This window comes from Eremomyces bilateralis, assembly GCF_010015585.1.
Source record: "Eremomyces bilateralis CBS 781.70 unplaced genomic scaffold P152scaffold_24, whole genome shotgun sequence".
In the NCBI taxonomy this organism is placed as follows: Eukaryota; Fungi; Ascomycota; class Dothideomycetes; order Eremomycetales; family Eremomycetaceae; genus Eremomyces; species Eremomyces bilateralis.
In genome coordinates, this window is record NW_022985090.1 from 207347 (window position 1) to 219574 (window position 12228).

The 12228-nt window shown below is 54.0% G+C and overlaps 5 protein-coding genes across 5 annotated transcripts; 3 read left to right on the plus strand and 2 right to left on the minus strand.

Moving 5' to 3' along the window:
* Nucleotides 1-3742: 3742 nt before the first annotated feature.
* Nucleotides 3743-4666, plus strand: P152DRAFT_476411 (alpha/beta-hydrolase; the record flags this gene model as incomplete). The annotated part of the gene is made up of 3 exons (XM_033681505.1): nucleotides 3743-3797; nucleotides 3850-4280; nucleotides 4373-4666. 3 exons carry the CDS (start codon nucleotides 3743-3745, stop codon nucleotides 4664-4666), a joined length of 780 nt encoding a protein of 259 aa, XP_033531142.1.
* A 624-nt stretch (nucleotides 4667-5290) lies between these two features.
* P152DRAFT_494479 (NAD(P)-binding protein) lies at nucleotides 5291-6810 on the minus strand. The gene is made up of 2 exons (XM_033682217.1): nucleotides 6283-6810; nucleotides 5291-6224 (listed from the first exon to the last, which is right to left on the minus strand). Exons 1-2 carry the CDS (start codon nucleotides 6489-6491, stop codon nucleotides 5501-5503), a joined length of 933 nt encoding a protein of 310 aa, XP_033531143.1. The 5' UTR covers nucleotides 6492-6810; the 3' UTR covers nucleotides 5291-5500.
* Nucleotides 6811-7496: 686 nt separating this feature from the next.
* P152DRAFT_374006 (uncharacterized protein) lies at nucleotides 7497-8573 on the plus strand (the record flags this gene model as incomplete). The annotated part of the gene is made up of 1 exon (XM_033675572.1): nucleotides 7497-8573. A coding segment is annotated over one exon (1077 nt), but the record flags the coding sequence as incomplete, so codon positions are not given.
* A 398-nt stretch (nucleotides 8574-8971) lies between these two features.
* P152DRAFT_382306 (uncharacterized protein) lies at nucleotides 8972-10212 on the minus strand (the record flags this gene model as incomplete). Its single annotated transcript, XM_033675756.1, has 2 exons — nucleotides 8972-9534; nucleotides 9597-10212. Coding segments are annotated over 2 exons (1179 nt in total), but the record flags the coding sequence as incomplete, so codon positions are not given.
* Nucleotides 10213-11142: 930 nt separating this feature from the next.
* On the plus strand, nucleotides 11143-12077 carry P152DRAFT_476415 (oxidoreductase; the record flags this gene model as incomplete). Its single annotated transcript, XM_033681506.1, has 4 exons — nucleotides 11143-11189; nucleotides 11246-11498; nucleotides 11551-11754; nucleotides 11811-12077. The coding sequence occupies 4 exons, from the start codon at nucleotides 11143-11145 to the stop codon at nucleotides 12075-12077; spliced, it is 771 nt and encodes a 256-aa protein (XP_033531146.1).
* Between the last annotated feature and the right edge of the window lie 151 nt (nucleotides 12078-12228).

Genomic DNA, 12228 nt, shown 5'->3' on the forward strand with positions numbered 1-12228 from the left:
AGAGAGAGAGAGAGAGAGAGAAGAAATCTCCCGGCACCTTTGTGCGCGAGATAGCGACTCTCCTCTCCAATGCCCTAATGCTGTGTTACCATGTTTGTTTGCTTCTCTGATATAATCCACCAGCCACGTCTTCAGCCACAACCAAGGGAACAGGCCGCAGGCCTGGGACCCGTGGGACCATAACAATTATAAATCAAGCTTCCCAAAATTGTGTGTATCACGTGAGTTTCCTAATTAGGTCCCCCCTCCTTCATCTCCACACAGAGGCAGTGCAAAGGCATTAATTTAAGTCTAGAATATGTAAGAGGCTAATTAAGCAAAGAAGTTATTATTTCCATCATTTTCAAGCACCTTTAGTAGGACTTTCTGGAATAAGTTAGCCTCCTTATCAACCTTCTCCCTGGGACATCCTCTCCAGAGTTTATACAACGCATCTACCGCATTCTTCCGCTCTAAATTGCCTGATGGATTCCGTAGATCCTCAAACGGAAGCTTCAGCTTCATCCAGTCCCATATACGCTCGACACGGTTAAGATCCGGGGATCTAGGGGGCCATTTAACGACGTTGATACCCTGCTCTTGTCGTTCCTGGATTGTCCACTTTCGTGCCTTTGTATGGGGCGAAGCATTGTCCTCAATAATCCAGACAGTCCTGCCTGTAACGCGCTGGATCGTTCTTGCGTACGGAAATAATAGCGGACGGAGTATCATCTCTCGATATCGAGCCCAATCGACCCCCCCTTTACCTTTATCGCGTTTAGCAAGCCCCTGTTTGAATTCCCATTCCGGACGACGCCGTGCACGGCGTGTACCGTGTTCCTGATTTTCCCTATATATATAAAGTAAGTAGATAAGCAGATAATAGGGTAAGTAACGAAGATAAGCTCGGATTGAAAGAGACAGCTTGGGGAAGAATAGGAAAGACCTTAACGAGTACATGACGACTGCGACTTGGACCTTACCTCTGTATATTTACATTTAATTCCTGCAGATGACGGTACTGGCGGGTCCCAGGACGCCGTACCTCGGCTCTGTCATGCTCCATCTCGTGGATCATGACCTGGTTCTCATCCGAGATCGTGCGATCGATGGTCTCTCGTTCCTCCTGTGTCTCCGCTTCCCACGCATGGCATGGTCCCGTGCCCTCTAAGTCAAATCCCCAGCATATTGCTCCCCAAAACATAATAGCTTGAAATACGTCTGGAGGGGATCGTGAGAAATCGAATGGATTAGCGCCTCGTGGGCGTGTAACCGCGAGGGGTTTCCGACTATTGTTTGTATTTACCAGCATCTCGTCTGTGAAGATAAAAATATCTTCATTTTCGAGCTTTGGTAGCGCCCAACTGGCAAGCCTTTTCCTGTCGTTTTTGTGCCAGGGGGTAAGCTCAAGCTTCCGTGGAGGCCGGCGTCGACGGAGAATAAACTCATCTTTAAGGATTCTATATGCTGTAGTTTTTGGCACTGGTATACCAAGGTTCTCGCTTACTTCGCGCGCGACTTGAGTCCAAGGCTTATCTTGTGCCTGTTCGTCCCGTGTCGCTGTATCGCGTAACGCGTCTTTGACAATGCCTGCCGTGGCCGGGCGCCCACGATGCTCCTCTTCTTGTGCGCAGGCATCGAGACTTCGCTGGAAATCGAGAAGCGATGGCTGCCAATTTAGAGGTAAATTTTCCCCTCCGCCAACGCGCAAGCACGCAAAGTCTTTGGCTCTTCCATACACACGTTGATAAGCGCTAGATACGCTCGTAGTTGGGATGCGGAGCTCGGTCGATATCTGGGGGAAAGTCTGGCCAAAGTGGCGGCATACAGCGATGGTGGCTAGCTGAGTAATCGATAAATTATGTCTCTGCGCGACTCGACGTGTCTGACGGATAGGAGGCATCAGAAAATTTAAGTAAATATGGTGTAGGATAAATCACTAGATACTAGTAATATCAATAATGATTGAATGATTGTTTATTCCTATGCCCGTCAGGCCTCTCTGCGTGGCACATGTGGGGAATATCAATGGTGATGAAGCAATCTTGAGTTTCGATGGGGTTCGTCGAGCCCCTCTGCACGTGACACGTACAATATCAGGGTGCGCATCGGTCCACCCCCCCACGTGACCTCAATCCACCCCCCCACGTGATTTTGAGCCAAAAGATGCGCTCTGATTGGTTGAAGGCTGGTGAGATTTGTCCCCCCCGTGCCTTTTGATGAGTCCGTAAGGCGCGGGCACCTCTCCACCCATCTTGGGCTTTCCTACCACCCGTCTTCGGCACCCGACCACCCATTTTGGACACCTACGACCACCCGCTTTAGGCAACCCCTATCCCCCATTTTAGGTTAGCCACTCGTTCCGGCGGGGCAGAAGTGGTCGAGGGCCGTATAGGCGACAAAGAGTGCCCAAAAGTGGTGGTACGGGGTGCCCAAAACAGGTGGTTGGGGCTGCCCGAAATGGGTGGTGCGTCCCTTGCGACAAGTCTAGATGATAACGACAGCTTCTGGTGAATCGGAATAATTCTGTATAGATCCTGTATAGATCCTGCATCGTTACCTGCTGGTCTACTAGGATCGTGTCTTGAGTCTTGACTAACTGCGTTGCTGTTAAGGGCTTACTGTTTGTCCTTGGGGCGGTTGTCCAACATTTCCTTAAGCTTCTCGCTTCTTAGGCCTGACCGTGCTTGTGAGCACGGCAGATGCGGTGGTTATTGGAAATAGTGGTGGCCTTGGCTGCCAGATCACGGAACGGATGATAAAATAAAAGCATCTGACCAAATCATCATTTGTTACTTGTTAGCGACCACTCTTTGCTAGAGAAGCATTTGTGTTTTCGTATTCCGTAATGGACGCGAAGTTCGAAATCCAATGGGGGATTTTGCTAGTCCGAGACTGTGACACTGATTGGAGCGTTGGGAAACTTGAAGCAACTATCCATATGAAACTGAGGATAAGTGTTTTTCATCAAGATTGAACACCGGATATCCATATTCCGATTCTGGAACATTTTGTCAAGTTGTCTGATTAAAGTCCCAGCCACAAAACGTACCATGATGCACGGCAATAATGCAGGCAATGTGGCGGTGTTGGGGTGGTACTACATCAGTATCGTGCGACTCAATGATTAAGTTCTGCTGATATTGCCGGAGAATCTGATACAGATACCACAATGTCCTGATATTGATCTAGAATGTCTCTCATCTTTCCTCTCCTTGGTAGACCTCGACCCCACACCAAAAGCAGACAACGATAACCACCGAGGTGGAGAACCGCGATGCATTTCGAGGCATGCTCGACATATCCGATCTTAAACGAGATCCTAAACCCTAAGGGCATGGATATATCCGACATTGATCGTTCGTAAAGGGCCTTGAAACGCGCACCTGATTGGATAATCAACCCTGCCCTGTTTCAAAGAGCGAACCTGGGAGCGAACCCAATGTGGAGATGATAAAAGATATAATTCCACGTTGGTGGATTTGACGACACGTTCATCTGATTGAGAGAGTTGGATGCACGCACCCCGCAATGCCATGGATGGGATATTGACCCAAGGAATATCCGCCTAATTGGGGTGATATCATGTATAGCAACGCTATTTCGAGGAGAAAATTTGCAACTAGCAACATATAAAGATGGAGGGTGAAGTCGGAGAGTTGCGTCTGAGTGGACGTTCGACTTTCATGGCCACTTGAAGGTGAACGACCACGATTGATATCCAATTCTCAGAATGTTGTCCTCTCTTGCTCTTCTTGCCGCAATGCTCCCTGCAGCCTACGCCCAGGGAGGTTGCTCACCTCTCCACTTCGTTTGGGGTATCTATCCTCCCTCCCCACCCCCCTCTCCATCCCACTGACACCCTCCCAGCCCGCGCAACCACCGAGCCCCCCACCGGCGTTGACAACGCCAACGCCGCCCAATTCGAAGCCGCCGCCGCCCGCTACTGGTCCAAAGGTTACGGCGCCGCCGGCTACTCCATCTACACCAACGTCACCTCCCTGATCCCCGACGCTACCGGCTACCCCGTGCACTACCCCGCTAGCTTCAGCGGCTGCAGCTCCGAGAACAAGGGCATCGCGGACCTGGTCTCCCAATTGACGACGCAGGCGGAACGCTGCCCGGAGCAGAAATTCGCTCTCGGCGGCCATTCGCAGGGGGGCGTCGTGCTCGTCCGCGCGATCCCGCAGATCCCCGCCGCCGTGCAGCAGCGCGTCATCGCGATCACGATGGTCGGCAGCCCGAATTGCCCGACGTCCGTGAAGGGGAAGTGCAAGTCCTACTGCAACGAGGGCGACTCGGTACGTATCCGCGCTCCCCCTGCTCCCCCTGCTCCCCCTTCATCCAAGCGACTATCGCAAGGCACCCTCTCCAGTGGCTAACACGTACGCAGATCTGCTCCGCCTCCGGCACCGGTTCGTCCGGCCGCTGCAACACGCGCCGCAACGCGCTGGTCGACCTGTTCCAGAGTGATCCGGAGTACGTCGACGGGGTGCTGGATCTGCGGTCGACGTCGGATCTGGAGGCGAGGGCGGCGCCGGATTGCAGCCAGCCGGAACCAGCTGAGAAAGGGCATCGTGCGAGCGGCGGGTCGGCGCATCTTGCGTATAGCGCGGATGGGTTCTATACCCGTGCAGCGGCGTGCTATATCTTGAGGGCGTTCACGGCAAGCCAGGGGGTTGCGTAGGAGAGGGCCCTGGGGTGGTGGAGAAGGAGTCAGTGGGACTGAAGGTAGGTGAGATGGGAACGAAAATTGTATAGCAAGAGCTGTTTCGACTGTTACTTGGGCTGTGAGAACTGTCCACCAGTACGCCCACTACAATGTGCCTGTGTAATACCGCAACGTGTCCCCTATAACCATGCAACTACCGAGCAACTCGCAGTTAGCCATCCAAGTTCCCTTGGCTAAGATAGAAGCTCACAACTCCTTCAAAAGCATACCGGCAAGTGAAACCTACCTCCCCAACAAACCTCGGCCTCCGCATCGCCATCCTCTTGGCGCCCAAGCCGACCAGAATGAAGAGCAAGAAGCTCGCCGAACCACTTTTGAATCCGGGAACGACGATCGCCAATTGTAGAATCTCCCTCATGCGAACCGTATGCAGGTAGCCCTGCATGACATTCTCAGTTGCCGAAGCGGCCTAGGGTTGCGAAATCTGGCCCATCGGAGAGTCGTGCCAGTTGCCGAGCCTGCACTCCCTCTCGACGATCCTGGAGGGTTTGGAACCGTGGAGTGGAGGTCGGAGGAGCCGAGGTAGGTGGAGGATGAGGAGAAGAATTGTAGAGTGACGAAATGTGTGAGACAGGATAGGTATGCAGCTAAGAAATGTGTTGTGTAGAAATGGGTGGACATTTGGCTAGGGTATGGCTATTTGTTAACTTGGAGGAAATAGAGAACGTGGAACGTAACAGGATTGAAAATGTCAAGAGGAAGTGTATCAAAATGTCGAACCCATTCGAGGAATGACTTTTCCACAGAGGACTTAGGCAATTCCGAGCTTGGCTGGGACGGCTCCTTCGTCTACACCAAGGCGAATATCTTGTCTTCCCCCCATTTCGCCTCTCCCAATTCAACTCCACTCCACCATTTCTCAAGAAATTCTTCAATCGACACCGGGCTAACACTGTCAACCAGCCTATTAAGCGTTGGCTCCACCTCGAACTTCCCCTCGGCAATCCCAATGCGCACCTGATTATAGAACCTCACCGCCGGCTCCTCCGCCAATTTCGTCATCTCCCCAATCGAATTCCTCTTCACCAACACCTTCCGCCCCGTCACCTTCTCAATCTTCCCCACCACCTCCCCCCACGTCGTCGTCTCCCCCACCATCCCCATTTCCTCCTCCCACCCCTCCAACTCCAACGCCCCCGCCACAAACCGACACACATCTCCAATCTCCGTAAACGTCACCCTTTCCTCCCCCCGCCCCGGCATATCCGCTGTCCCCGCCCGCACATTCACCACGAAATTCCACGCCCGCAAGCCCGCCAGCGCGACTTCCTCCCCCTTCGGAGTCCCCGTCGCGAAGGCGTTCATGAAAATCCCGCACGTGAACCGCGTATACTCCAGCCCGGAGGCTTTCACAGCATCCCAGACGGGGATCTTCGGCGCGTAGAGGTCGAAGCCTTCGTATTGGGAGATGGCGAACTCCGAGGGGGCGAAGCGGGTAACGTGGGCGGCTTGGGCGGCGGCGAGGAGGGCGAGTTGGGAGGTGCGGAAGACGTCGCCGGAGGCGGCGATGGTGCTGAGGATAACGAGTATTAGCAAGGTACGTAGAGGTGCGGTGGGGCGATGGAGCACACCTGATAACGGTATGGACACCGGTCAGAGCCTTCACGAGAGCTTCATGGTCGTCGTAGTTGACTGCGTGGACGTGGACGCCCAGTGCGGAAATCTCTGGCTGTGGTGTCCGGGAGATGACGGTGACTTCATGCTTTCCAGTCTCGACGATGGTCTTCACGAGTGTGAGGCCGAAATTGCGCGTCGCTCCAGCAAGGGCCACGTGAACCATCTCGTTTGATGCTGAACGTGACTGTGGTAGAAAGAATTTGATGCTTACTTCAAGATTTCGAAAGCACGGGGGATAGATATACGAAAAGACTGGAAGGTGAAACTGGTTCTAAAGAATCTGACTGACTGCATCGAACGTTGACCTCCTTTTTATACATGTCTTAAGCAACTCAAGCAAGAGATAATCCTACCATTTTTGTCTAGCTCTACCAAACGACTCTGCAAGCTATTACCAAGCAGCATGTTAAAATTTCACCGACTTGGCTGCAACTTGCTCATACAAAGTCGAATAGCTCTGTCGTTGAAGCTGTAGTTGAAGCTGAAGTCGGAGGAAGTTCGCGCCGAGAACTTGCTCATGGGAAGATTAGTCCCGACCGCGGACCGCCACCGCGGCACCGCGCCACCGCCTGACCGCCGACTCTGATCACCGCCTGGTTACCGGACACACGGACCACAAACCCCCACATTTGAATGCCTTGGTGCCATAACATATTGCTGCCTTCATGCCTTACTGCCTTGTGGCGGAGGCTTGCCGAAATGTTCCTTAGCAACTGGACGACTTTGTGTTCGGTTTGTTTACACCCCATCGTCAAAACTTTCAACCGCACAGAAGGATCGCGAGATGCTCCAATAACTCGACATCGTCCTTTCAACAACCATGGGACTCCATAGCTCCCCATTGATAAAATGTAAGTATCTCCAATCCCTATATCCAGTCCCAACCACTAACCCCCCAGCAACCTACCACTCCTCCCTCTCCCCCGACGGTCTCCACATTGCTACCGTCACCCCCACCCGCCTCCAACTCCGCTCCGTCACCTCCTCCACCATCCTCCGCACCATCCCAATCCAAACTGACTCCTCCCCCCGCTCCCCCCAATGGGCCCCCCTAACCACCTCCTCCACCTCCTCCACCCGCCTCCTCATCTCCTCCGACTCCTCAGTCCGCGTTTGGGACCTCCACCACCCCCGCTGGTCCGCCACCATCCACAACGGTAATGGCGGTATGGGGAAGATCTTGCACGCGGAGTTCACGAACGGGCCGGACGCGGTCATCGTAGTCTCGGATTTCGGGTCGCGGATGGTGGTGTGGGATCTGAGCAGTGGGCGGCGCGTGGAGATCCGGGACCCGAAGTTCGTGACGCGGGGGTGGGGGTTTCGGAAGGGCGGAGTGTGTGCATTGTTGTCGAGGCCCGGGCCGCAGGACGTGGTGACGATGCATGCGGGGGGATCGTGGGTGGTGTTGAGGACGGTGGTGGTGCCGACGGTGGATGCGCAGGGGGTGAAGTGGAGTCTGGATGGGCGGTGGTGGGTTGTGTGGGATGCGGCGAGCGCGGGGTTTAAGGTGTATATCTATACGCTGGACGGGAACCTCTATCGGACGTATGCTGGGGACGGCGGCGATGGGAGTCTCGGGTTGGGGATCAAGAGCGTGGAGTGGAGCCCGCGCGGGGATTATTTGGCCATCGGGAGCTTCGATAAGCGGGTTACGCTCCTCAGCACGCGAACTTTCTCTCCGATTGTCTATCTGGACCATACCGCATCTATCCAATTGGTTTCCGGTGCAGTGTGGCAGGAGCAGGTAAGCGCTACAAGCAGGACCTACACACCCGCAGCGCAGCCGATCTCCCCGCCATCCATCCCGAGCTCAGCGACGGAATTCCCACCAAAGCTAGGGATCTCGATCATGGCATTCAGTCCCGACGGCTCCATGCTGGCCACGAGAGACGACGCGCATCCCACGACGGTCTGGCTCTGGGATCTCACCAAGATGGCACCGAAAGCTGTGCTTCTCCAATACTCCAGCATCAAGAGCATCCAATGGCACCCCGCATGCGCCGGGCTGCTCTTGATCATCTGCAACCCCGCGGATTCTGAGCCCGTCCTGCATATCTGGGAGACGCTCGACGACGGGGCTTCACCACCGCAGATCATCACCCTGCCGAAAGGCGCCTTCGCCACCAAGTCGTCGGGCCCATCGAAGCTGGATGCACGATGGCTCCCGAAGTGGTCCGATAAGATCCCCGGGATCTTTGTTGGTGACTCGCAGAATTCGCTGCTCGTGTGGCCGGAGGGGAAGGAGGACTTTCCGGCTGAGGCACAGGATCCGCGTCCGGCGACGCCGGAGTGCGATGAGGTGGAAGACTCGCTGTTTGAGATCTTGAGTGGACGGGTTCCAACTCCAGGACAGACCAACACCATGTCTCTGGTCGAGGAGGAGGATGACCTGGATGATTCGGGCATTGTCGAAGACACTTTCCACAGTCGGCGGAAGATGGCGGTGACGTGAGCCTCGTCTATCCGGACGCTTCGAGCCAGCCTGATTGCCTAGTCCTGGACCACCGCCCAGGAATCGACCGATTTGGATGGACATCGTTGGTTGTTCTATTAAAGAGGTCTATGACATCTGGAGGCCAAGTCGGCTTGAGCTGGCTATGGCAGTGCACTGTGCCCATTACTGGAACTCGGCAACTCGGTCGCCGTCCAGACGCGGTCCACAGCCAAAAACATGTCGCGCAACAGCTCATCTATCTCGAGGCATGACTTTCTACTCGAGGACATTGTGCCGCCCGAGGGAATCCAAGAAACAGGACGTTTTGCCTCCGTCCAGGCGTATGCGTCTCTCTTAGTGAGCCAGCAACCGAGACAAATCCCACAGGACGCCCCCGTAGATTCTATAGAAATGGCATGGCTCAGGATCCGGGTGATGAGGGGCAACAGACGGGTGCGCAGCCCGCAATGGGAATGGTGCTGGTTGATCTGGTATTCGGGTGCTTTCCTTAGGTTTTCGAGGACGATGTTCATATCTCGGCTGACGGGATAGTCTTTTGAAGGGAGGGTCGGCGTCAGACTGCCGGTGATGGAGACGAGGCGACTGCGTTCGAAGAAGCGGACCATCTCGCCAAGTTGATAGCTGTCGCACTGCGCCGAGGAATCGTATCCGAGCCGGCATTGTCGGTCGCCGGAGGAATAGAGTTTTATGAAATGGACCGGGATGGAATCCAACGTCTCCGCGACCATCTGCCTCCGGAACATGAGTTCTTCTGTACGACGAGCATGGTTAGTTTGAGGTTTCATATTCCTACTTCCGAATGGGTTTCCTTACCTTCCATCCTCCCCGGAAGCCTCCACCACGGTCCGCGATTCTCGTCAACGACCTCGTTCTCGTCATTCCAACATTCCGAACCTCTGGTAATCAACCATTTACTCGCCACCATGACGCATCGGCTCTGCTGGCCCAGGAGCCCCACGAATAATATCTTGCGTATCGTCGATTCCGTCGCCCGCGCGATGTTTTTCGAAAGCGCCTTGGTCACCACGCGATCGAGCACTCGGCCGATCGGGGACTTTCTTTGGAATGGAGGAAGAGCGTCAAACATGTCGGCCACGACCAGCAGATTGGCCATATTGGTGAGCGGCATGGACGCCCACTGGTCTAGGGAAACGTCGTGAATGACGGAGAGGAAGTCCTTGATGAGTAGCGGAAGGTTGGCGGGGTTGGATAATTCGACGTTCCCAATATGATGAATCTCAATGACCGGGAGCGCATCGCCCTCGCTGCCATCTCGTCCATGGTGTGCCAAACGGCGTCCTTCGCTGAACTTGGACGGATGCAGGAGATTCTCAAAGTACGGGGAATTGGATCGAAGCTTCTTGGAGTCGACTTCGAAATGGAAGACGTCTTCGGAGATCTCTTCATGGCTGATGGCTAAGATCAGGTCCGGAGTGTTGGTTAACCGGATCGTTTCGCGGCGTGATGAATCGTCGTCATCTCCGCTCGGGGTTGCGGAGTCCATCTTATACGCGAGCCACGAGTAGGCGGGGATACCGGATAGTGCTTGCTGTAGGTCACGAATTATATGCCTCTCCCAAAGATCTATTCTCATCTAACCCATTCACGAATCCAGTCCCCCGCTGTACCTGTACATTGTAATACAGGCTGCAATATGGACACTGGAGGATTTAGCGGTGAGGTCAGCAGTCATTCATGAATCATGCTTCTCCCCGCTACTTCCGCCAACCGACTCATGTCCAGTTGGCGTTGACGCGTTCGATGGAATTTTGTCGCGTGTTCTGTCTTTACTTCCACCCCCACCCATATTGAGGATTGACTATTATGGGACAAGTCTGCTGTCTGACAACTCTATAAAGTGCTCGAAGATGATCATGTGGCTTTATTGAGGTGTACGCTCTCTACGCTGAGGCTTCTCCTGGTGTACGTCCGCCAGCCGTAAAGTGTCCAACGCGATCGGTGCAGTCGTTGCTGGCAGCGACACCATCGTCGGCTTCATCGCGATCGAATCTGGGAGGCGTTGAGTGATTCCGATACATCGATCTGATTGAATTGATTCTGCCCAATGGACCCCTTCAGTTCTTTCTACTTCTACAATCCTGTCGATTTCCTTGCTCTTGCCTCCAAGCTGCCCCACTTGGTCGGTTCTCACTGCTAGTCTCTCCGCAAACCCCGCAAATCAAGTCACAGGATGGGGATGGGGATTTTCTGCCTTTTCTTCCGATTTTCGGAGTCAGAAAGCTGTTGTCTTCGAAGATACCTTATTCGTTTCTCGTAAAGCGCCTGCAGCTGTGTGTATTGAATCCCTGGAGCTTAAATCCATACGTACTTGTATCCGAATTTTATAGCCGCCACCACAATGTCTGGGAACGGAAGATTGGCCGGGAAGGTCGCGATTGTCACAGGGTTTGGATTCCTGAGATCTTTCGAATATGCCGGACTTGTTTCTAACCGGTTGACAGAGGCGCAAGCGGATTCGGAGCCGCCATCACAACATTGTTCGCCCAAGAAGGCTGCAATGTCCTCCTTTGCGATTTGAACGAAGAGCTGGCACATACCGTTGCCAAGCCGTATGCAGAATCTAAGCAGGTCCAGGTCTGCCACATGGACGTCACGAAGGAAGAGGCGTGGACCAGAGCTGTGAAGGCTTGCCTAGACAATTGGGGGGGAATTGATATTCTGGTCAACAATGCCGGGACAAGCTATAGGAACAAGGTACATCGTTAAACACGCCCACAATATCTCCTTGTTACTGACAGGAGACCAGCCCACGCTAGACGTCACCGAAGCGGAATTCGACCTCGTCTTCAAGGTTAACGTAAAGAGCATCTTCTGGTCCGTCAAAACCGTCGTCCCACAATTCAAGAAACAAGGCCGCGGCGGAAGCATCATCAACATCTCCAGCATTGGTGCCGCCCGCCCACGTCCCGGTCTTGTCTACTACAACGCCACGAAAGGCGCCGTCTCCAACGTACGTCGTTCCCTTCCTCACACCTACCCGAAACCCCCGCTGATATCTCTATCTAGGCTACCAACGGTCTTGCGTCTGAGTTTGGCGCTGATCAAATTCGTGTGAACGATATCCGCCCCCTGCTCTCCGGGACCGGCCTCTTCGAGAGCTTCGTCGGCGTCCCCGACACGCCGGAGAATCGGGAGAAGTTCACAGGGCAGGTGCCGATGGGGAGGCTTACCGATCCTTTGGACATCGCGAAAGGGGCTTTGTTCTTCGCGAGCGATGATAGCAAGTTCGTCACGGGTGACTCGCTGGTGATTGATGGTGGAAAAAGCATCTAGGTTCTCCGGCGTGGTTGGAGAGGCCGTCCCGTCGTGATTTGGATAAAATCTATGATTCCCACGATCTCTGTATAATAACTTGAATTATAAGGCTTATGGTGGCACTACCACTTTCATATATGATCCCGTAGCAATACCTGCCGTGAGTATA

Excerpts from the sequence above, each read along its gene's own strand:
- P152DRAFT_494479 (XM_033682217.1), bottom strand. The coding sequence starts at position 6,491 with ATGGTTCACGTGGCCCTTGCTGGAGCGACGCGCAATTTCGGCCTCACA. Across the intron at positions 6,225-6,282 it reads GGTGTCCATACCGTTATCAG|CACCATCGCCGCCTCCGGCG; the intron begins GTGTGCTCCATC and ends CGTTATCCTCAG.